Source organism: Hippopotamus amphibius, chromosome 8 (genome assembly GCF_030028045.1).
Source record: "Hippopotamus amphibius kiboko isolate mHipAmp2 chromosome 8, mHipAmp2.hap2, whole genome shotgun sequence".
Classification (NCBI taxonomy): domain Eukaryota; kingdom Metazoa; phylum Chordata; class Mammalia; order Artiodactyla; family Hippopotamidae; genus Hippopotamus; species Hippopotamus amphibius.
In genome coordinates this window covers 99,033,333-99,059,767 of record NC_080193.1, presented here as the reverse complement: position 1 = coordinate 99,059,767, position 26,435 = coordinate 99,033,333, and the positions used below count along the sequence as shown (strand labels likewise).

The window sequence follows — 26,435 nt, the reverse complement described above, 5'->3', positions numbered from 1 at the left end:
GTTGGGTTTGGGGCTTCGTAGCCGCGGGGAGGGAAGGGGCGCTTGTGGGGCCGAGATCCGGAGCCATCTGTCCGCAGATCCCTTTCGCCCAGTGTCCTGCGTGGTGTCCAGCTGTACCCAAGTCTAGGCCTTTACCGGTCTCTGGCCATCAGAATTTACTTTGGAAGCGTTAGATTTTTGGGTTAAAGATAATTTTACTATTGTCGTGCAACAGTTGTGTAAATCTGGTGAAATTACGCCGGCGTTATCACGTGCTCTGTAAGGCCCTTTCCAGTTCCTAACATTTCCCGGCGAGATGAATCTGTCAGCACGTAGAAGAGATACTGGCTCTCACGGAACCAAAACGTTTTTTACCCCCTCAAATTGAATTTTGTTTCCTTTTTTTTTTTTTATAGCAATTATGTATTGTGGGGGAAGGGGGACGCTGAAAAAGCTATAGCAATCTCATCCTCGAGAGAGTCGCTATGAACAATTTGGGACACAAACAGATATTCGTGTTACATAAGTGGGGTGTTAATGCGATCTACTTTTTCATACATGAAGGACTTTTTCTATGTCAGTGCATAAACATCTTTCCACTGCCTTCTCAACTTGCACTGATTTGGACCCAAAGCCTGTAAGGCAAGAATTTTCTTCTCCCTGAACCTTGACCAGTGGCCAACCTTAGCAAAGAAACTCCTGAAAGATTTAATAAAATATCACTGCAGTGGCCAAGATGTTGGATGGAAATAAGCTGAATTCAGGGTAACAGTCATTTTCTATAAAATAGTGTTTGCTCTGGTTAATAATTTGAGGCAACTTTTTTTTTAAATTGCATTTTTCAAACCATTAGTGAATTGTGAAATTAATGTAGAGGATCATAACCACTAAATTAATTTCATAAGCCAAAATAAGGTAACATAGAAAATACCAGAATGCATTATATGTAATGAGGGTATTGTTTTGTGAAACTGTTAACGTGTGCATGTGTGTGTGGTGTGTGCATGTGTGTCTACATATTGTTGTGTTGTGATATAAAATGTATTGCTTCCCGTGTGCCATGCTAATTAAATTTGAAAGTCACTGATCCAAGGTACTGTCAGCACTCATCTCAGAATGGGCACCAAAAAAAAAAAAAAAAAAGAATGGGAGCGATGATGCAATTGTTTAACCAGAGTTTTACTTTTTTCTTTGGTCTATGTAACAGTGTTTATTGTAGCAAATTAGATCCTTAATTATTTGTTTTCACCTACTATTAAAACAAATAGCATTCCTGAAAATACAGAGAGAAAGCCTTTTAAAGAAGTTTAGAGGTTAAGAGCATCAACTGCTCAGATTATCCTAAGGTCAAATCCCAGCTACACTGGTTATTGGTGTGACCTGGAACAAGATAGTGCTTTTCTCTGAACTTCAATTTCCTGATTTGCAAAGTGGGTGTTACTGGAACACCAAACTTATAAGGCTGTTTGATATTCAGATGAGATAATGCAGGTGAAACTGTTGATTTAATGCCTGGCACAGATTAAGTACTCACTAAAAGTTAGCTATTAAGACTGAATGGAAAAAGAAAAAGAAAAAAAAAAAAAGGACTGAATAGAGGTGTCCAGGATAATTCTTGTCACCAGAGGTAAACCCAGATAAGGTGGGTAATCTAAAAGAGTGGGAAATTGAAAATTAGTTAATAATGTTATAAGGAAAGGGATGCTGAATTAAGATGGTCTTTTTATATCATTTGGCTGTTGTTTGTGATTGTGCCCCAATTGTTTTCCTATTGCTAGAAAAATAATTTAGATTTTCTTATTCAGTAGACCAAATGCCCTTCTGTTGTCTTTCCTTATTTATAATTGAGCTGATGTCTGTTGTTAGGCAACTGAAAAGTATTTCCCACAAGGATTCTGGGTTTTGTTAGCTATTATTCAGTACCACAGTCAGCTTGAGAAACTCACACACTTATAACTCAAGGCACTTTATTTTGAGACAGTTCTGCTGAAGTTATCTCAAGCATTTCAGAGATCTCTCTTCACTGCCCCAGATTGGTTTTGCAGTTTTAAATGTTACATAAACCAATGAAATAAGTGTATAAGCATTGTCATTTTTTATAGCATTTTAATTTTTATGAAAAATAAATGCTTTGGCCTCAAAAAAAGGCTGTTGCAAACGTACTTCATTGGGTGTCAGAACTGTAAAAGGTTGGGGAAAATCTTAAACATTAATCATAATACTTCTTTCAGTTTGGAAAATGTCTTTAAGTTCTTATTCTGTTTTAGAGAGACAAAAATGGAAATGTTACTGAACCAAACTTGGGTCCGCTCGCCCTCTGCACAGCAAAGCCAATCTACTGACATCGGATTGTGGTGAAGGAAAGTACAGCATTTATTTGCAGGGTGCCAAGCAAGGAAAACAGGCAGCTTGAGTTCAAAAGACCCAAACTGCCCAATGGCTTTCAGGGACGGGATTTTAAGGGCAACATCTCGAGGGTGAGGGTTGCAGCTTGTGGACTTTTTCTTTGGTGGTGAGGTAACAGGGTGATGTTTCAGGACTCTTAATCATTAACCTTCTGGTTCCAACCAGTTTGAAGTCTGCCTACTTGTGATTAGCATGTAATCACCATCCTCCACCAGGTGGGAAGGGGTGTTAGAAAAACTCAAAGATATGCTTTGAGAAAAACTCAAAGATATGCTTCAGATTATTATATATATATATATCCCTTGAGGAGGAACGAGAACTGTTTTATTGCTGAAATATTGTTTAAGCTATCATTACTTTTCTTGCCTAACTGCTTTTCCTTTGTTTCTGCATTTTCTCACTTCCCTAGTTGGTAACTGTTTGAGTCTGCTTTTTGGATCTCAGGGAAGGCCTAGGAGACTAAAGCCTTTTTCTACAAATAAGAAATGGGGAACATGGAGCAGCTTTTGTACCTCGGGGGGCCCCACAGGGTCCTGCTTGGTCTCAGTCCCCCTTTTCTTTGATACTCCTCAATCCTAAAGGGAATGGGGTGGGGCAAAAAAGGGAATAAAGTTTTGGATAGAGAGGTTAATCATAAACTTGTCAGGGGAATTTGGTTTAGGGGGACTTCGTTTCAGAAACTCCTTGAGGGTAAATCATGATATGTTTATGAAAATGTGAAAAAATAAGACTTAGAACTCTAGCTGCCCTATCCACAAAAAAGACCTCAATGAAACAGAAAAGCCTGTCTTGACCTTAAATCAAATATGGATTCATTTGTATGTTTTAAGTTAGGTGAAATATCAAGGTTGTGTGTGTATTGTTTTAAAAATCATCTTATTGACTAATTTTTAAAAAGTTAACTCACCAACTACTGGGTCTTGTCAGATAAGAGGGCTTTTATCTTACATTGATAAAATGAAATAGTATGCAATAGTATGCAATCTTTAAACATTCTGTTTGGAGTTATATATAATACCATATAGAGGTGTTCATCATATATGATTAAATGAGAGAGGAAGCTATAGAATAGAATGGGAATTACCATTCCATTTTTGTAAAAACATGTTTAGAACAAAGAAGGATATATGGCAAATGTGAATGGTGGATAGTAGAATTATGGCTGATTTTTATGCACTTTATTTCTTAATTTTTATAATTGTACTAATTTTGTTTTACTTTCATGATAAAAATTAATAAATTTCATAATAAAATTAATAAAAGTCATTTCTTAAAGAAAAAATTCATGTGTGTTTTCCTAATTTATAAGCATAAATGAGACTAAGTCTTTGTTCTAAGGGATATTGACTCTTTGCATGTATATGTTTTGGTTATTAACTAATTCTCCAGTATTCTAGGAAATAGTGCTGAATAATTTGTTATATTCCTTATCCAGTGAAAAGCATCTTTGAGTAGGAAAGAACTAGTGTTCCAGAATTTTCTAAAAGCACTCCTGAGTACACTGCTTTCCAAAAAATGTGTACACTGCCTGAAGATATGGTCTAAATCGTCTGCTTTTAAATCCTATCATGTCAAAACTCAGTCTACTTTTCTTGCTTTAATGCCCCTTAAATTCTTAAATGAAAACTTAGCTCCAGATGAACTTGTCAATGTACTACTATCTCCAAATGTACGTTGTTTTTTCTTGCTTTTGTACTCTTGCTTCTTTGTTACTTGAAATAGCTTTTCCTGACAGTTGTGTAAACAAATTCCACCCAGTTTCCAATATCCAGTTAAAAAACCATATCCACTGTGACATCCCTGGTTCCTCCAGCTAAAACTGAATTTTACAGCTAAACCCATTTGCAGTTATTATTTGTGCCTAGGCATTTCTCAGATACCACCTGATATTTTTGTATTTATTTCCCAATTCCATTTAAACTTCTTGAGAACAAGAAAGGTTGTCTTATATTTCTCTCTATTCTTTGATGCTCCTAGCATGGAACTCTGCACAGGGTAGGTGCTAAATGTTTATTCTGTGATCATGCAGTGGTGTCTAGTCTTGGGTCCAAGTGTTAGAATTTTTTGTTAACCAGTGATCCTGAAGAGGGGGGTTAACAGTTTGTCCATGACAAGGTGAAGGAATAAAAAAATGGATAATTTGGCTTATTGTCAATTGCTATAGATAGGTGATAAGGAATTGACAGTATTTTTTTTTATTAAAACTAACAGGAGAGCTAAGAGTTGTGTGGTTAGTTCAGGACCCAAACTTAAGTTTCACTTAAATATTTCTTTGAAAAGTTTCTCCTGAAGCTCATTTTGGGTTTGATGGCCTCTTTGTTATTAACCCTACCAGAGGCACAGCTGTGCCTGTGTTCTTACAGCTACTGTTCCCAGAACCCAGAGATCTGAAGTGTTTGGTGGTGGGTTATATGGGCCATCAGAGTTTCTCTGTTCCAGAACAATCTTAAGAGGTCATGTGGGATTCAATGAGTCTTTAACTTTTGTGTTCAAAAGTTAATAGTTTTTTCCTCTTATTGGAAACATAATTAGTGTCACTTTTCAAACTTAAATGGTGACTTGAGGGTATTTATTTGGTTAATGGTAGACACTTATAGGGCTTATCTTTTTTTTGTTAAACAGTTTTACTTTATAGATGTTTGCCAGGACTAAATATAGCTGATGAAATATCTGACCTTTTCTGCTCAAGGTAAATGATTTGTTACTTTATAAAAATAGCAGAGTTTGTACAAAAAGACCCATTTGGTCATGGAAAGTAATGTAATCTCAGGCCCCAAAGAAATGGTCCCTTTTGGAATTTTGTTAGTACGTGAGAAATGACATATTATTGGTTCAACCTATATCAGAATCACCTTGAAACATTTTAAATATGTGTAATGTGCATGTGCCTGGCTCCCCACCAGGGGATTTTGATTCCTTAAGTTTTTGAGGTCCTAGCAAGTGAATATTTCAAAATGCCAACAGGTGCTTTTGGTTTATTGTAGCTCTATTTCATTTTGCATATATATGGCACTAGAGATGATGAAATGGCAGGTAATAATGCCATGGGAGTTAAAGTCCATAAGGGTTAAAGATCAAAAAATATTTAAAGTATTTAAATTTTGTATGTGTGTATGTGTAATGTTAGACTCATACTTTCATTTTGCCTTTTACTCAGTGAATGTTTTAATTATATTTTAAATAAGGCACTACAAGTTTATTTAATGATTTTCAGGGTTCAGGTTTAAACTCTAGAGTTCTCTCAGCCTGAAAATTGCCATATCTATGAATACAACTTAAGCGTTCTTTCATTTTGTTGCTTCAGGTTAATAAGTGAAGAAATTAATGAAAAAAAGACCAAATTTTATGTAAATAATTTCTTATATATTCTTTATTTCAGAGGCTGGTTTTAACTGATTTATCTTCCCTGTGAGAAGTTAGACACTTTCAAAGTTTCTCATAATAAAAAGTAATAGGTAAGTGAATGTTATTATAGCACTTTGATTTAATGAAGCTTTTCTATTCTCATTGATTTTAAGGCTGTGATTTCAATTTTTGAATGTTGATTTTAATAAATAAACTTTTTTGGGACTTCCCTGGTTGTCCTGTGGCTAAAACTCTGCACTCCCATGCAGAGAGCCCAGGTTCAATCCCTGGTCTAGGAACTAGATCCCACATGCCGCAACTAAAGATTTTGTGTGTGCAACTAAGACACGGTGCAGCCAAATAAATAAATAAAATATTTTTAAAAAATGAATAAACTTTTTCTGTTGCAAGATAGTCTTATCAGAAACACTCATAACATTATAGGATCATTCTTATATTTTTTGACAGATAAGGGTGTTTAATTAGAATTAAAAACGATGGAATTATTTTGTAAAATCCTATTTTCACTTTCACAAAACAGCAAAAAACTACATTGTATTGAATTTTTCACTTAAATTTGTTACATTTTGTATAAGTGAATAAATTGCGTGTGTATCATAATTACTTGGGGAATTAAAAAAATTCTGAATTCTAGGCTCTATTCTCAGATTTACTAAATCAGAATGTTGGGGGATGCTTTTTATATTCAGCCTGCTTTGGAAACCATTGCAGTATATAATGATGTAAGAATTACAGTTTTGGGGAGGAGGGTAGAAACTTGGAAACTATTCTGTATTTGTAGAGAAATCTTATGCACTAGTTGGAAAAAAATTCTTCAGATTTGTTTGGTTTTAGTAACTGTCAGAAGAGAAACGTCTTTTGTTTCAGAGGCTGTATTAGTTGCTATGTTCTCACATTTTTTACATATGCATTTCATTTCATATGAAGATTTTATATATATATACATTTATTTATTTGCTCTTTCAAGTTCTTTGGTGAATCACCAATACCTTTTTTTAAAAAAAATTTGTTTTCTAGCAACTTTGTTGGATAGGTTACTTTACAATCTGCCTCTTTGTGGATTAAGCAGAAAATGAATGTGTTATCTTTACTCTCATGGTAGAGAATAAGATGTTGTATATGACAATTAGAGTTCACATAATCTGGGATTTTATATAGATACATAATGGGAAAATTAATGAGCTTCATATTAGAGTGTAGTAAATATAGTAACAACTTAGAAATAGTAATTTGCCCTTAGAAATTGAGTACTGTATTCAGTACTGAACCACTTTCTGATAACTCAACAATTTATCCGAAAATCAATAAAAAATATAGTCATCTAGGCTTTAAATATTGGCAGCACACTATTCTTTTAGAAGATGCATAGGTCTCAGAGAAAGACAAATACTGTATGGTATCATATATATCCATGTATATGTGAAATCTAAAAAATAAACTAGTGAATGTAACAGAAAAGAAACAGACTCACAGATACAGAGAACAAACTAGTGGTTACCAGTGGGAGAGGGAAGTAAAGAGGGGCAAGATAAGGGTAGGGAATTAAGAGGTACAAACTACTATGTGTAAAATAGATAAGCTACAGGGAAATACAGTAAAACACAGGAAATATAGCCAATATTTTATAATAACTATACACAATCTTTAAAAATTGTGAATTGTACTATGTTGTACACCTGAAACCTATATCTTGCATCAACTATTCCTCAATTAAAAAAGGGTAGAAGATGCAGAGGTCTCATTTTATCCCAGGCTCACTGATTGGTTCAGCAGCTCATGGTAGCCTTGTATATTTTCATGCTTATTAGAAATGTGAGTGAGTAGGACTCAAGAATGAATTTCTGTTCTCTGATATTATCATAGCTATTTTCCTCATGGTAGTAAGGAATTACTTTGCTTTTGCCATTTTTTTTTTTCTAGTTTGAGTGTTCAAGGACAATAGCCATCTGACTTTGGTTATTCATTATGCAGAACAGACAAGGATATTGCAGCTATTGCCGTGTACGCTATAATAACCTGGAACAGGTGAGAAGATCCTATTATTATGCTTATATTACAAAGGACCTAGTCATAACTTTCCCTTCTTTTATGTTTAATTGAATTCATTTATTCATTCATTAAACAGACCGCATTGAGAATCTGCTAATGGGTAGATACCATTTAAGTTTCTAGGGATATAGTCATGAACAAAATCAGTTTCCTTTATTCATGAAGCTTACACTTTAGTGCAGTAAGACAGAAAGTAAGTAGCCATATAAATTTAGTACATAGTGTGTCAGATTGTGATAAATATTATGAGGAAAATAAAATAGGGAAGAATGTGCGATTTTAGGGAGAGTGGCCAGGTAAAGTTAAGGAAGTGACATTTGAGCTGAGATTTGAATGAAATGTGGTAGCCAGGCTTGCTTATATCTGGGGGAAGAAATTCTAGGTAGAGGGACAGGAGAGCAAGGATAGAGACCCTGAAGCAGAAGAGTGGTTAGCCTGCTAACTAAAAGCCAGGAGGCCAGTGTGGCTGCAGTGGAGGTCAGGTGGAATGTGGATGTTAAGTGACAGGTAAATAATTCAGAGCATTAGGTTTTGCAGGTCATTGTAAGACTAGGTAAGGACTTTGAATTTTATGCTTGATGCACAAAAGTTTTAAATTTTGCTGTAGTTGACTTTGCCTTGTCTTCTTTCTTGTGTTACTTGTGTTTTTGGTGTCATAAAAATTGTCTAATCCGAGGTCATGAAGATTTATGCCTATGTTTTCCTCTAAGAGTTTTATAGTTTTAGCTCTTACATTTAGGTCTTTGATTCACTTTGAGTTAATTTTTGTGTGTGGTATGATTTAATGACACCCTAAAAGCCCTGTATTTTAAAAATAGAGCCACATTAGTGGTTAGAACTTCAACATAAGAATTTTTCAGGGAGTGGACACAGTTCAGTCTATAACAATTACATTCATTGAGTTTTGGATGTTAAACCAATTTTTCATTCCTGGGATAAATTGCACTTGGTCATGGTGTATAATCCTTTTTATATGTTGCTGGATTTGGCTTGCTAATGTTTTGTTGAGGATTTTTGCATCTATATCCATAAGGTATATTGTCTGTAGCTTTTTTCCCTTGTGATGTGTTTGGTTTTGTTATCAGGGTAGTACTGGCTTCATAGAGTTGAGTAGTGTTCCTTTCTCTTCTTTTTGTTGGAAGAGTTTGTGAAGCATCAATTATGGAGATTTTGAAATAAGTATTCGTGGTAGAAGTAGCTGCAGTTTTCTGACCAGGACTGTTAACTTAGAAGATTCTCAAGTTTTTCTTCAGCTGTGAAATTGTGTCATAAGTGATGCAATAATATAATGAATCTTCTGCTAGTGCTAAACTGTTTGATCTTTGCTGATATCTATGACAAGTTTATAATATATAAAAATTCTGCTGTTTAGTGGCATTTGTTTTGTTCAATGATCTAATAGTAATCACTTAAATTTGTACTAAGGAAAAGTTTTTATTGTGATTTCCATACCTCTGCCTTTTTAAAAACGAAATACTTTTTAATGCTGGTTATAAACATGGGAGGCAGATAATAAATCTCAAAGCTCTCTTTAATATTTCTCTCATGATTGATAAATTATATTATCACTTGAGTGGAAGATTATTTGTTGAACTTTTGATGATGATAAAACATATTTATGCTTTAAGTACAAGTTCTAGTCTATAAGCATTCAGTAAAATTTTTTTGCTTAAGGTTTAGAAGAATAATTTTTAGACATTTGGATACCCTGTACTAAACTGACATTTACAAAGATTCTGTTGATGACTGCTGTGGCAATTTGTACTAAGTATAAAAGCTTGAAAAAAATACACACACCCATATATATGTGTATATATATGATTCAAAGCTTTGGTGAACTACAAAGGCAGTGAAGATATATGGGGACCAGATCTAGCTGAATACTGAACAGAATATTCAACAGAAATAATGGAAGCCAAAGGAAAAAAACAACTACAAACTTAAAATTCTATACTTGATAAATAAGGTGAAATAAAATATTTTCAGGAAACAAAAATTAAGGGAATTTGTCACCAGCAGACTCTTACTAAAGGAAATACTAAAAAGAGTTCTTCAGGTAGATGGAAAATGATCCCAGTTGGAAGCTCAGAGGCACAGGAAGGAACAAAGACCAATGGAAAGGTAAATAGGTGGGCAGTGTAAATGAAGACTATCTTGTGAGATTAACAACAGTGGCATATAAATTGGAAGGGGAGTAAATTGAGCTAATTCCTAAGGACCTTGCACTGTTCAAGAAGAGAGTAAAAGTAACAAGTAGTTTTAGACTTTGATCGGTCAGTGTTGCATGTTATAATCTGTTACCACTAATAGACTAGGAAAAAAGTGTATATAAAATATAAATCTTTATACTGTATATAAAACTGGATTAATAAGAAATAGTCCACAAGAAAACAAGAAAGAAGGGAAATAGGGACACTGTATAGGCAAGAATAGAATAATAAAACATTTAAAAATAAAAACAAAGATTAACTACAAGTATATCAGTAACATATTAAGTGAAAATAGACTTGATGCTTGAATTAAACTATATTCAGTATTTTATCAGAGGTCCTAGTCAGGAAAATAAGGAAAGAAAAAGAAAAGAAAATGATAAAGATTAGATAAGAAGAAATAAAACTGTTACTATTTGTACACAGTGTGATTGCTTACAAAGGGAATCCTAAAGATATCTAGATGAACTGTTAGAATTGATAAGTGATTTTTAAAAACATTTTGGGCCAACAAAAAAAGAAATTGTCTTTTTAGAATATATATATAGCTGAATCACTTTGCTGTACACATAAAACTAACATAACATTGTAAGTTAACTATACTTCAATAAAAAATGGCTAGAAAAAAGAATAAAAATTGTCTTTCTATATGTAAACACCACATAGAAGATGAGATTTGAAGAAGATATTTACGACAGCATCAAAAAGCATCAACTTTTAAGGAATACATATAACAAAATATGTATAAGATTTTTATACAGAAAACTATAAACATTGAGAGAAATTAAAGAAAAATTAAAAAAATAATTGATGTGATATACCATTTTCATGAATTGGAAAAAAAATCAATGTTCTGAACATGTCAGCTCTGCCCAAACTGATATACTGAGTCAATGAAATTCTAATAAAAATTCCAGCAGTTTTTTAAATATAAAAAGTAAGCCAGGGGATATGTGTATAAAAACAGTTGATTGAACTTGGTGTACCCCCCAAAAAATAATAAATAAATAAATAAAATTAAAAAAAAAAGTAAGCCAATTCTAAAAATATATATGGACATGCAAAAGACCAAGAAGAACCAAGATAATCTTAAAGAAGAACGAAGTCAGAGGACTTACTGTCACGATATAAAAACATTATTATACTATAGTCAATAAGACAGTGGTGCAAGGTTAGAAAGACCATGGAAATAAACCAGAAATTCCAGAAACAGATGTGAATGTGGATACTTGATTTGTGACAAAGATGGCACTAAAGAGCAGTGAGGACTAGGCTTTCTTCAATAAACGATACTGGGTCAATTGTTTATCCACTGGGGGGAAAATGCAATTTTATTGCCAACGCATCCTGGGTACAAAAATCAATTCCATGTAGATTGTAGATGTAAGTATTGTAGGTAAAACAATAAAGCTTCTAGAAACAAATAGGAGAAAATCTTCATGACTTTCAGGTGAGGAGAGATTTCTTAAGCTGGTCACCAAAAGTACTGACAAAGAAAAAAATTGGTAAATTGGACTGCAATAAAGTTAAACAATGGAAGATGATTAAGAAAGCGAAAAAGTACCCTGTAACTATTCCTGGGAAAGATGCTGGATTTCCTTTGTGTGTGTGTTTGGGGGCGGGGGGCACCAATAAAACTTTACTTATGAACACACACACACACACACACACACACACACACACACACACACACACACACACACACACCACGAAAGTGAAAAGCCAAGTCACAGGAAGATGATACAGGTCTTCCTTAACTTATGATGGGATTATATCCTGATCATTATCTGAAAATATTTTAAGTTGAAAATGCATTTAACACACCTAACATAACATCATAGCTTACCTAGCCTACCCTAAAAGTACTCAGAACACTTATATCAATCTACAATTGGGCAAAATCATTTAACGCAAAGCCTATTTTATAATAATTGAGTAGCTCATGTAATTATTGAATACTGTACTAGAAGTGAAAAACAGAATGGTTGTAAGTGTGTGGGTTGTTTACCCTCCTGATAGTGTGACAGATCTCCCTTTTCCTCTGAGTCCCCTCCCTTAGGCACAGGTCCAATCCCATCGCTTGCTTTTCTTCCCTTCCTACCCTTCCTATGTGTGTATCTTTCTTAGAGCGTTGGTTGTACAGGAGTCCTTTTACCCATTTCCATTTAGTTTTCGGTGAGAATTGTTCCACATGTAGATGTATTTTTGATATGTTTGTGAGGAGGAGTGAGCTCCACGTCCTATAATATTCTGCATTGATTTGAGTTCCCCTGATGGTTTTCAGTTGCGTATTTTAGAAATGCTTTATAGAAAGGGTATTTCAATTTATACTTCTACCAGGAGTATAATAAATCTGTATTGTGACACTCTCACTACTAATGAGTATTACCATTTAAAAATATTCATTTTCTTTTTACTTTATAGCATATATCCAGTGATCAGCACAGATTCTTGACCACACAAAGTAGACAATGGATGGGTACCACTAGTTTGATGGAACGTTTCTTGCGGGATGTACTGTGGCACCACTCATATCATTATCAAAAAAGCAGGTAAAGTAACTGAGTGGAATAATATTAGTACATAGTTAGTTATATGGTACAGTAGATGTTTGTGTTAATGCTCTAATACTTCCTAAAGTGAACCTTTGAATCAAGGAATATAACATGAAATTTTATCTAGTAATTTACCTCTGCAATTATGTAAAATTTTTTCTTAGCTTAGGTAAAATTTCACTCTAGAAGTTATGGACTACACTATGCTTTTTCTAAAGAAAAGTCTTAGGCCATTCAATAATTATATATCATTAAGGTGTTTTGTAAGGATGTCACAGGATTAAGCAGGGTCAAAAGGTGGGAGCAAACAACTTTTGCAAGATTAGTAACCCAATATTTGGTGACAGTAGCCTAGTAAATGTGGTCAAGGTAAAAACTAAGTTAATTCCACATTAATGGAACTATTTTCTAACTCTTTGCTATTTTATCAAATAGAATTGGCTCTTTTTATACTTTGTCAGTATCTTGATAGTTTACTCTTGTATTAATTTATTTTGGTTGTTTTAATAAAAATAAATATTTTGAAAACGTTTTAAAAAGTTAATATCCTATGTTAAAGAAGAACTTTAGTAGAAAATCAGATTATGTACTGTGATGAATTTGCAGCTACAGCTATACAAGATAAGGCAAAATCGATCATTTGCACGTCTGTGCAGAATTAGTTGAGTTCAGCAGTAGCAGCAGAAAAAAGGATAAACTTCTTGAACACTTTGCAAGTCACCAACCTAGAACTTAGCAAATGGCAAAAAAGTTTTAATGGGGAAAAGTTAGGAAAAAATATGTGGTTTCTTAGCTGGTGGAAAGATGGAGTTAGCCTATCTTGGTGTCAATATAAATCACCAGTTTATAGTGTATATAAACAATGCTTCAACAAACATATTTGTACATACAACTCTTTCTATGGAGTAGATTCCTAGAATTTGAACTTCTGGGCTAAAGTTTGTGGACATTAAAAAATATTTATTTTTTAACTTTTCATTTTGGATTAATTTCAGGCTTACAAAAATTTAGCTGCAAAACTAGTACGAGGAATTCTTGTGTAACTTTCACCTAGCTTCCCCAAATGTTAAATCTAAAATAGTCACAGTACAGTGATCAGATCCATGAAATTACATTGATACTTTTCTATTTATAGACCTGATTCAGATTTTGTCAGTTGTGTTACTAATGTTCTGTTCTTGGACCAAGATTCTGTCCAGGACCACACAGTACATTGAGTTGTCACATTTCCTACTTTCCCTTAATCTTGAGTAGTTCCTCAGTCTGTTTTTGCTTTCAAGACCTTGACACTTTTTAAAAGAGTACTGGCCAGTTATTTTGTAGGACATTCTTAAATTTGGGTATGCCTGATGTCTTTCCATTTTGTTGGTGGTATCCTTTGCTGTGCAAAAGCTTTTAAGTTTAATTAGGTCCCATTTGTTAATTTTTGCTTTTGCTTCCATTGCTCTAGGAGATGGATCCAAAAAAATATTGCTGCAATTTATGTCAAAGAGTGTTCTGCCTATGTTTTCCTCTAGGAGTTTTATAGTAGCTGGTCTTACATTTAGGTTTCTAATCCATTTTGAGTTTATTTTTGTATATGGTGTTAGAGAATGTTCTAATTTCATTCTTTCACATGTAGCTATTCAGTTTTCCCAGCACCACTTATTGAAGAGACTGTCCTTTCTCCATTGTATATTCTTGCCTCCTTTGTCAGGTTAATTCACCATAAGTGTATGGGTTTATTTCTGAGAGCTCTGTCCTGTTCCATTGATCTATGTGTCTGTTTTTGTGCCAGTACCATACTGTTTTGATTACTGTAGCTTGGTAGTATAGTCTGAGGTCAGGGAGCATGATTCCTCTAGCCCTGTTCATCTTTTTCAAGATTGTTTTGGCTATTCCGGGTCTTTTGTGTTTCCGCACAACTTTTAAAATTATTTGTTCTAGTTCTGTGAAGAATGCCATTGGTATTTAGATAGGGATTGCAGTGAATCTGTAGCTTGCCTTCGGTAGTGTGGTCATTTTAACAATATTGGTTCCTCCAGGAACACAGTATATCTTTCCAATTGTTTATGTTATCTTAAGTTCCTTTCATCAATGTCTTATAGTTTTCCGAGTACAGATCTTTTACCCCCTTAGGTAGGTTTATTCCTAGGTATTTCATTATTTTTGATGCAGTGGTAAATGGGATTGTTTCCGTAATTTCTCATTTTGATAGTTTGTTGTTAGTGTATAGAAATGCAACAGATTTCTGTATATTAATTTTGTGTCCTGCAACTTTATCAAATTGATGAGCTCTAGTAGTTGTTTTTTGAGGCATCTTTAGGATTTTCTATGTATAGTATCATGTCATTTGAAAACAGTGACAGTTTTACTTCTTCCTTTCCATTTTGGATTCCTTTTGTCTCTTTTTCTTCTCTGGTTGCTGTGGCTAAGTCTGTGTTGAATAAAAGTAGTGAGAGTGGGCATCCTTGTCTTGTTCCTGATCTTAGAGGAAATGCTTTCAACTTTTCACTGTTGAGTATGATATTAGCTGTGGGTTTGTCATATAAAGCCTTTATTATGATGAGGTATGTTCCCTTTATGCCCACTTTCTGGAGAGTTTTTATCATAAATTGATGTTGAATTTTGTCAAAAGCTTTTTCTGCCTCTATTGAGGTGATCATATGGTTTTTATTCTTCAATTTGTTAATATGGTATATCATACTGATTGGTTTGTGGATATTGAAGAATCCTTGCATCCCTGGGATAAATCCCACATGATCATGATGTATGATCCATTTAATGAATTGTTGGATTCGATTTGCCAGTGTTTTGTTGAGGATTTTTGTGTCTATGTACATAAGTGATATTGACCTGTAATTTTCTTTTTTTGTGATATCTTTGTTTGGGTTTGGTATCAGGGTGATGCTGGCTTCATAGACTGATTTGGAAGTTTTCCTTCCTAACCTCACACCTAAAGGAACTAGAGAAAGAAGAAAAGACAAAACCCAAAGTTAGCAGGCAGAAAGAAATCATACAGATCAGATGAGAAATAAATGAAATAGAGACTTAAAAAAAAGAGAAAAGATAAGTGAAATTAAAAGCTGGTTCTTTGAAAAGATAAACAGAATTGATAGGCCTTTAGCCACACTCATCAAGAAAGAAAGGGAAAGGGCCCAAATCAGTAACATCAGAAATGAAAAAGGAGAAGTTACAACCAACACCATAGAAATACAAATGATCATAAAGAGACTACTACGAACAGCTATATGCCAATAAAATGGACAACCTAGAAGAGATGGTCAAATTATAGAAATGTATTGATGCGATCTCCCAAGACTGAACCAGGGAGAAATAGAAAATATGAACAAACCAATTACCAGTAATGAAATTGAATCAGTAATTTAAAAACTCTCAACAAACGAGTCCAGGACCAGGTAGCTTCACAGGTGAATTCTACCAGACATTTAGAGAAGAAAATTTTAATTCTTGATAGACGTTTCCTAGAAGACTATACCAATTTATATATAATTTATTGCATAAAATATATACTGGTGTATATATTTATGTATATACACCAGTAGTATATGACAGTGCTCATTTCTTGTCACTTTTGCCAACGCCAGGATTATCAAACTCTTTTTTTCCCCCTAAAATAATATGTCAAAAAGTGTCTCTCTTAATTAGCTTTTATTTATTTATAAAGTAGAATTTCTCTTGCTGTATATTTATTAGACATATATTTATCCTGTGAATTGTTTTTTTCATATACTTTGCTTATTTTTCTGTTGAATTGTTTGTATATTTTGGATTTGTATGCAATATTTATGGATATAGTTCTTTGTGTTTTATATGTTATTTGTATTTTAAATATCAGAATCCGTCATGTGTTTATCAACTGTGTATGTTATTTTTTACCATATAGAAAGAAACATTTTGACATAATCTAAGGATAATTTTTCTTTATGGCTTCTTTCATGTCTTTTTCTTCTTTCCATTGTTTCTTTTAAATGTTTTTAATCTTCTTGGAATTTGTTTTTATACGTGGTATGTGGCAGGACTTATTTTGTGTATCTGCATCTATATCTATATATATGATTTTGAATACCATTTTCTTTCCTTGAATTTTTTTAATCTCATGCCAATACCACATTATTTATGTTTATAATCTTTGTAAATTCTAGAGTTAATCTTTAAAAAATTTCATCTCTTCCCTCCTTGTGTAGACATTGTTGGTTTTTCTATTATTTTAGACTTCTTGAAAATCAGCTCTTGCTTTATTTTTGTTTCCTATTTAATGGTCTTTCTTTTTCTTAATTTATATCTTCAGCTTTCCTGAGGTAGGGAGATTTGGTTATTTTTCTGTCTTTTTGAATTAGGTGCTTATTTAGTTAATTTCTGTTTGCTAATTCTTATTTTAATGGGAAGTATAAAAGTGTAAAGTTTTCATTTTGATCATATCTCATAGATTTAATATACAGTTATTTATTTTGTTTGTAGATGGTTTTAAAAATTTTCCCTTTTACCATAAGAGTTATATAAAAGAGTGGTTTTAAACCTTTAATGGTTACATTTTTGGAAGGCTTTTTTTTGTTGTAAAATTAGTATAAAATGAGTAGAAGTATGGATTGTGATTTAGTTGTTAATTTTAAACATGCACAAATACAGATGAAAATCTTTGGGGATTTCCAACTTATTTGATTTTACGATTCTGCCTTCCTTTCTTTTCTTAGCCAAATGTTAGAAAATTATTTTTATTTTGAGACTCTTTGTTTTCTAGGTATCTGGCCCAGGATAGAAAGAAAATAACATTTATTATGCGTTAAAAAAAATCTTAAACAGATGTGAGAATATTTTTATGGATTTTCCCCCCCTTGCTTTTTAGATCAATGCAAAATGAGAGACTTCATATGGCTACTGTGTTCCCTTCTGGAGTGGTTCCTAATGATGATTTTATTCCTGAAGTAATAAATGAGGGTGCTGCTGGAGTCAGAGAAGAGATATCCACCAAGGCTCTTGAACCTGTTGAAGAATTGTATTCTAGACCTAGTAAATCTCAGGAATATATACAGAGTGTTTCAATTCGACCATCAGTTATTCAAAAAATGGAGAAAGGACAGCAGCAGCCCTTGGGGTTCATTCATAAAATTGGGAGCAGTATGAAAGAATTTAATCCAGTTGGTATTGATCAAGCTACAAATAATAGACAAAACGTAGTATGTTCATCAGTGATTTCTAATGCTCCTGTTAGTCATTTACCTGAAAGTTCTCATGAAAGACCAGTTACAACTACTACTACTACTGGGTTACCACTAGGAGCCCATTTGGATTCAGTTAGCAAATGTGACCCAAACAAAGTTGACAAACACCTTAAACAGCTAGACAGGGACTCTAGAAACCCTATGCTATCATCCCATCCAGAAACTCCTTCAGTTACATATCAGAAACCTAAAGAATCAAACAGGAAATCTTTATGTATAAATTCAGATAAATTGATTATACAGAAAGATGTAAAATCTCAGTGTAAAACTTTGTCAACTGGGTTTAAAGTCCATGAATTTGTGGGTACTGAAGGCTCCTTAAAATTGGAACATCTTTCCAAATTAACAGTAAACCCAGCAGTAAACCTGGATAAAACTGACATGCCTTCTAGAAAAGGAATCCTTGAAGGTGGCATTCCAAAGCACCATGAGAAATTCTTTCCTAATATGGATCGCACTCAAGAAGGAAAGCATTTGGTTTTTAACAAGTCAGCCTTTTTGGAACAGAAGATTTTAGTGAGTTCTGAAATGAAATTTGCTGGTGGCCCTCTTCAGTCAGCATCTGATCATCCTGAAGAGACTGTGCCAGACCTTTGGAAGGAGGAGCAAATTTACCAAGAAGATAAGAACTGTGAATCAAGAGGTTCTGAAATGAGTTTTGATGGCAGTTCCTCTTTTTATTCACTGACAGACCACTCTAAAGTGACTGCCAAAAAAATAAACCTCTCAAAGGAAGTACATGCTGATTTGCAGTGTAAGAACAATAAATTTTGTGTTTCTGAAATAAGCTCTGATTGTGATGGCTCCCATCAGTTGACTTCCAACCGAACTCAAGTAATTGTTAAAGATGTAAGTGTTCAGAAGGCAATGCATATTAGGCTGGTTGATGAAAGCTATGAATCTAGTGATTCTGAGATGAATTTTCATTGTGATGCCTCACTTCAGGCAACTGATGACTACCCCCAACACTCTGAAGAAGAAGTAAAACTTCCTAAGGGGGCACACGTTGGCTTGCTTGATATGAAGTATGGATCTAGTAGCTCTGAAATTAGTGCTGTCTCTGTTTTCTCACTTCAATCAGTGGTTGACCCATTCCCAGTGGCTGTCACAGAAACAAAACTTCAGAAGAAGGTTCACATTAGCTTGGTTGATGAGAACTATGGATCGAGTTGTTCTGAAACAAGTTTTGATTGTGATGTTTCTCTTCAGTCAGTAGCTGACCATCCTCAACTGGCTGTCAAAGAAAGAAACCTGGAGGATAGGCTTGTCTTTCTGAAAGATAAGACTCGTAAACCCAGTAGTGCTAAAGTACATCTCGATTGTGATGTCTCTCCTGAGACCATGACTGATGAGCCTCAGAGGGCTGTTGAAGAAATTAGTCTTCTGAAAGAGAAGAATGACCTTGTGGATATGAACTCTGAGTCTCATGGTCCTGAGATGAATTTTCATCTGATGAAAACAGATGCTCAGTTAGTGCCTGGCCAGTCCCAAGTGGCAGTTAAAGAGGTAAATGCTCAGGAAGTAGCTATTGACCTGGAGAATAAGAGTGTTAAATCTAGCATTTCTGATCTAAGTTTTGATTCTCATCCTTCTCTTTATCTATCAGCTAATGATCAACCTCAAGGGGCTTGTGGTGAAATAAATCTGAAAGTGTTAAATGTTGACATGGAAGTTAAGAGCTATGGGTGCTCCAGTTCTGAGTTAACTTTTGATTCTGATCCTCCTCTCATGTCAGTTACTGAGTATCCTGAACTGGATGTTGAAGAAATACAAAAGAAGCACATTAACCTGGAAGATGACAGCTTTGAGTCAATTAGTTCCGAAATAACTTTTGGTTCTGATATTCCTCTTCACTCAGTAGTTGACCAATCTCAAGTAGCTTTTTATGAGGAGGAGCCTATTGATCTGGAAAATAAGAGTAATGAATCTTGTTTTTCTGAAATAACTTTTGACTCTGATACACCTCTTCATTCAGGGACTTATCATGCTGAAGTAGCTGTTAAAGATACATTCATTCAGAAAGAAGAGTGTACATACTTAGGAGGAAAGGAGGATGAACCCACTGGTTCTGAAATAAGTTTGGATTCTTGTATCTGTTTTCATTCAGTGATTAGCCATTCAGAATATGATGTTAAAAAGCTAAATCCTCAAAAAGAAGAGTGGGCACACTTAGAAAATAAGGAAAATGAACCTAGTGGTTCTGAATTAAGTTTTGATTATGATATTTTTCATTCAATGACTGGACATTCTGAAGATCCCATTAAAGAAAGAAACCTTTGGGAAGAAGAGAATATACACTTAGAAAAGAAGGGTAATGTACCTGTTGTTTCTGAAAACAGTTTGAAATCTGATATTTCTTTTCATTTAGTGACTGATCATCCTGACATAGCTATTAAAGAAATAAACCAAAAAGAAGAACATGTAAACTTAGCAGATAAGGGTAATGAGTTAAGTGTTTCTGAAACAAGTTTGGGTTCCGATATTTCTCTTCAATCAGTGACTCACAAACCTGAAGTAGTTGTTAAAGAACTATGGCTTCAAAAAGAAAAGAATACTAAGTTAAAAGGTAAAAGTGCTGAATTTAGTGGTTCTGAAGTAAATTTAGATTCTGATTATTCAATGACTGAACCTCAAATAGCTGTTGAAGAAATAAATGTTCAGAAAGAACGTGTTGTTCTAGAGAATAAGAGTGATAGATATAGTGGTTCTGAAATAATTTTGTACTCTGAAGTCCCTCTTCAGTCAATGAATGAAAAAACTCAAATAACCATTTTGAAGGAGGACCATGTTGACCCAGAAGATGAAAGTACTAGACCTAGACATTTTGAAAAAAATTTGGATAATGATACCCCTCTTCATTCATTCATTGACCAACCTCAACTAGCCCTTTTGAAGGAAAAGCATGTTGATCTGGAAGATACAAACAATGAATCTAGTGATGGTAAAGTAGGTTTTGATTTTGATGACCCTCTTCAGCCATTGACCAAACAATTTCAGGAAGTTGTTGAAAAAAATCTGTGGAAGGAAGAGAATATGGCCCTGAAGAATAAGGTTGATGAACCTAATGCTTCCAAATTAATACATGACTCTGATGTTTCTCTTCCATCTGTGTCTGATCTACCTGAAGTAGCTGTTAAACGAATAAACCTCGAGAATGAAGGTCATGTGTACCTGGAAGATAAAAACAGCCAATATAGTGGTTCTGAAATGAGTTTGAATTGTGATCTCCTGGTTCAGTCAATAGTTGATCATCCTCAGATAACCATTGTGGAGCAGGAGCATAATGAGCTAGAAGATAAGCACAATCAATCTTGTGGTTCTGAAATAAGTTTTGATTCTGATGACCCCTTTCAGTCAGTGGCCAACCAGCTTAGAGAAACTGAAAAAGAAATAAGCCTTTGGAAGGATGAAGTTGCCATGGAAGATAAGAGAGATGAATCTAAGCGTTTTGAAATTGTATATGATTCTGATGTCCTTTTTCAGTCAGTGGGTGGCCAAACTGCAGTTGTTAAGGAGATCAACCTTTGGAAGGAGCATGGTGACTTGGAAGATAAGGTTGTCAAACCTAGTGAATCAAAAATAAATTTTGTTTCTGATGAACCTCTTCAGTCTGTGGCTAATGAAATTCAAAAGGCTATTACAGAAATAAATCTTCTGAAGGAGGGACATGTTTGTCTGGGTGCTAAGAGCTATGAACCCAATGATTCTGAAATCATTTACGTTTCAAATGCCCCTCTCCAGTCAGTGGTTGAGCAACCACACATTTTGGAGGAGCAACAAGCCAATTTGGAAGGTAAGAGCAATGATCCTTGTGGTCCTGAAATAAGTTTTGTTTCTGATGATCCTCTTCGGTCAGTGACTGGCCAGCTTCAAAAAGCTGTTGAAGAAATAGGTCTTTGGGAGGAAGACCATGTTTACCTGGAAGATGAGATATAAACTAGGTGATTTTGAAGTAAGTTCTGATATTGACTTCATAGCTGGTCATTCTCCTGTGGCTGTCAAAGAAATAAACTTGCAAGAGAAGGATCATAATGACTTAGAAAATAAGAACCGTGAACTTCATGTTTCTGAAATAAAGTATAATTCTGGTGTTCATCTTTGGTTAGAAGTTGACCAACCTCAAGTAGTTTGCAAAGAAATAAACCTTCAGATGGAAAAGCATCTTGGCATGGTAGAAAAGGCCAGTGAACCTAGTGATTCTGAAATAATATGTGATTCTGATGTTCCTCTTCAAATAATGATAAATCAACTTCAGGTGTCAGACAAAGAAACAAATCTTCAGAAGATGCTATTTGTGGACCTGATGACCAGTGATCATGACTGTGAAATGATTTCAGATTCTGATGTCCCTTTTCAGCCAGTGATTGACTCACCTCAAATGACTATCAAAGAAATCAGCAGTATAAATGCAGAAAGTTTTGTTCTGGAAGATGAAAACCGTGATTCTGAGGTAGGATATGTTTGTGAAGCCTCTCCTCAGTCAGTGACAAACCATTCCAAAAAGACCTTCAAAGTAGTAAACCAGAAACAAAACTATATTATTCTGGAAGAGGCAAGCTGTGAACCTTATGTTTCTGAACTAAATTTTCAAATTGATGCCTCTCATCAGTCCATGACTTAACCAGTCACAAGAGCCTGAAAAAAAAAAAAAGGCAAAATATATTGACCCAGAAGATAAAAGCTGTCAATCTAATAGTCCTAAAAGAAATTTTGAATGGGAGACTTCTCAGCCAGTGACTCACCAATGGCAGAAGGTTGACAAAAGAGTCAACCTTTGGAAAGATGTAAATATTGGCCTAAAAGGTGAGAACTGTGAATCCAGTGTTTCTGGGATGGATTGTAATGCATCTTCTGAGTTGGTGATCCATCAAATGCCTGATAAAGAAAAGCTTTTGAAGTTGAAACATACCGATCTAGAAAGTATGAGCTGTGAACCTTGTGGCTCTGGGATGAATTTTCAATGTGATCCCTCTCTTCAATCTGACAATGACCAGCCTCAAGAAACTGCTAATAAAATAGACTTATTTAAGAAGATGTCTTTTGACCTGAAAGAAACAAACCATGATTCCCATTCAGGCTCTGTTCCCGTGGTTGATTCTGTAAGGAACCTGGAAAAAGCAAAGGAGGTCATAGAAGATGATCCTGATGAACCAGTTCTTAAAGACTTGCCTCATGTCCCTCCTTTATTTGTGGGGAAAATGTGGTCTCAGATAATGAGAGAAGATGACATGAAAGTTAATGCTCTAGTGAAGGAATTTAAGAAAGGTTGTTTCCACTGTTACCTTGGTGATGACTGTGAGACCAGGATAATTAAAAAAAAAATTTGAATGAAGGAAAAAAGATTACCTGGACTGACCTCAATCAGGACACTACATCAGTTCCAGTTCTTTCAGATTGTCATGACAATACAGGTGGTATTTCAGATATTGATGACTTTTCAGTGGCCTTAGAGAAACCTAGCTACTATCCTTCAGTGCAGAGGCATTATGAACAAACATGGCGAGTGGCTTCTCCATGCCAGGCTATAAAAGTCAGCCATGGAACTCAAACCAATCTCACAAGTCATCCAGAGACAAAAAGAAGAATAACTGGACAAGAGAAAGACTCTCCAGTAAGAAAGCGTTTACTTTTATAGAATGACAGAAAAACAAGAAAAAAAGTAAAAATTGTAAAAGTTGAATTTCCTGAATCATGTATCACAGTTTTGAAGACTTTGCAACCAAATGCCTTAACTTATGTTCTTTCTTCAAATTTTAAGCTGAAGAAAGGTGAACCCAACAACTTCTCTAAAAGGAGGCACCATAATAGAAATAATTGGGATATTAGCATACGGTACAAATTTAACCAGAATTCCTTTAATTGTAATGACCCATTGAATAAGCAGATTGTAACTGATCCTTCTCTGAACATAGAGGTACCAGGGTCTGACAGGAATAACTGTGTTGAAGTTCATTTTAGCCACCTAAATTCCAATGCAGGAGATGATGACATTTATGTACAAAGCTCTGCTTCAGCACCTTTTATGACAGTATCAGTAGGACATGAATTAATGTCACATCAGGAGGCCAGTGAATCTTCTTTGTTTCTGGAAAAAGCCAACATTTTGAATTCTAGTTAAGTTTCAAAAGAAAATAATTTCCAGTCAACTCTTTTAAGTCGTGATGTTGCCAAAATTTCTCTGAAATCAATTAGAAATAAGTTTTTGGAAAGTAAAAGGAAAATTCAGAGAAGGAAGGTGACAACTAATAATAAGCCAGGTTTTCCCAAAAAAGGTTATAGAGCAATTATTTCCCAGCAAAAAACCAGAATTGCTCCAGAAAAAGTCAATTTGGATTCAGACCAAACTCAGTGATATAATTAAAAATTATATTCCAAAATATTCTGGTTTTTTTGCATCACAAATATTGGTCCAGGAGCACTTTTGTTAGGATGCATCTTAAGAAGAAAAAATCTGATGTCAGTAGGTTAAAGAAGGCGAAGAGACCAGCTAAAATGCTTTGCAACAGCTGGAGCTGAAGAGCAGTCAGGAGCTATAGCAAGCTCTTCTCCCAAGCCACCCACGCAGAGCTCTTCCGGTGTTGCAGGAAGTGAGAAGAATGGTAATAAAAAAAGCCCTAGAGACAACAAAGAAAGCCTTCTAGACCTGTTAGAACATATGCCTTGAGAAGTTTGTATTCTGGTGTACCATACACAGATAGAATGAGGACTCGGCTCTCTAACAAATCGTGAGGTAATGAGGTAAACTAGAGGTGTTTCTATTAAGGGCTACTTGAGGATTGAGTGCTTCAGCTGAAAATATATTTGGTACCTAGTGTACATAGCTTTCCTAACTTTGGTGAAAAAAATGAACCTTCAACTATTTTGCTATAGACTTATTTTTCAGAACTTATACATTAATTTAAAGTTAGTGTTTAGGGTCCTTTTTTTTAAATTAAAAAACTCCCTTTGTCCATTTGCTGTGGAAGAGCTTCATCTTAATTTATATTACATAATTTAGCACAGCATATACAACTTTCTCCTTCAAATCATGTCCCTCTTATTTATTTCTTATGGTTATGTCTCATGTCAGCAGGTTATAATATCGCAAGAATGAATATGGCAAATATAAAATGATGTCTTATTTTTCATTTTTTAAAAATTGGAACAAATGAATATATAGTTATTTTCTGTGTGTTTCAGAGTGGCATTGTCCATATCATATTCTAACTGGATAATTAAAAAAGAAGAAACTCTAATGGATTATCTCAGCTTTCAAATGGGGTTAACCTAAATAATCACACAAAATATAATTTATCTTTCTTTTAAAAGCATTCCAGAGAATGAGATTTCATAAACTTTAATGCAGTTTTAAAAAACTGCCTGGTGATTTTAAATATATAACACAAATTCTTCTTGCTTCATTTAAACTGGATCTGCAGGTATCTAACTTTCCTTATTTGGACACACGCATACATAAAATTTCTGTAGGTTTTTCTTTAGCATTATTAGATCTTAAGGGGAAAACGATCTTGCCAGTGTGATTATGCTTTTCTACCATCTTTATTCCCCTCCACCTAAAGGGTCGGTGGTTTAATATGAAAATCCAATTATCTTATGGCTTTATCTCTTAAAAACATTTTAGATATTTCCATATTCTTTTTTTTTTTTCTTTTCTGTATCCTTTTTTAATAGCTTGAACTGAAATGACTGGTTTGGTAACTTGGGCAGACCATTAATTGTTATTGATAAGTTATAATCTTAATAATCAAAAAATCTAGTAAAACTGGTAACCTAAGTGGAGGCCCAATATGTATTTGTACATTGGTTTGGCTTTTCTTCAACTTGCTAACTGATTTTAGTAGTTCAAATAAAAGATGTCAGGGTATGCACTTTAGGTCTGAGGTACTCAGAAAATCTTTAGATCCTTTATTCAGGGACACTGGTTGAGCTGATACAGATGCATTCAGTTATCCTTTTAAGGCAAGAATCCTGGATCCTTTTCTATCATTGATGTTAAAAGGAAACACGAATTTCAGCTATTACCATATTTTATTGTATAAACCATATTTTGTTGAAACTAGATCAGTGTGCCATGATTTCAGAGATAAAAATTTGTTATCTTAAAATTAAGTACAGAGTCAGCAGTAGTGAGCTGCCACCATGGCTGCCCAGCTTTCTGTGTTGAGAATGTGGTAACTGTTGGAAAAACCATTCTTGAATCATTTTACTGACTTCCAAAATTTGAGAATGGGTTTCCACATGCCACCATTCTGTTCCATTTCCCACTTGCACCTTCATGTTCTGGCACCAGCCGATCAGCTTAGCTTCTTATCAGGATTGGTTTATAAAGTGAATTCCTATTGGTTTATCACAGATTACTGTGTATTTGATTGACAAACTAAGAACATGAAAATGTCAACAGTGGAAGATTTTCCTAATCTTGGCTAATCATAAACTGATATTTTGGTCTGTCTGAGGTCTAATTACAATTGTAAGGTTCATTGGGTTTTATGAGAAGCTATTACTGGGTAGCCTTGAATTGTCTCTTAATGTTTGTTTCCTGAAATGTGTTATAGTTACGTGACTATTTTGTCATTGGCTCTGTTTTAATGGTTCCTTGTCTAAGGTATACGATACTGTAGATAAAATCCCATTAAAACAAATTCTGT

The 26,435-nt window shown here is 34.4% G+C and overlaps 1 protein-coding gene across 1 annotated transcript; it reads left to right on the top strand.

Annotated features, from left to right (window-relative positions):
* On the top strand, nucleotides 1–26,435 carry ZDBF2 (zinc finger DBF-type containing 2). The gene is given in 7 exon segments (XM_057745479.1): nucleotides 1–744; nucleotides 5,765–5,840; nucleotides 7,672–7,776; nucleotides 12,435–12,562; nucleotides 17,412–21,716; nucleotides 21,718–22,405; nucleotides 22,407–26,435. Coding segments are annotated over 5 exon segments (5,889 nt in total). The 5' UTR covers nucleotides 1–744; nucleotides 5,765–5,840; nucleotides 7,672–7,716; the 3' UTR covers nucleotides 23,115–26,435.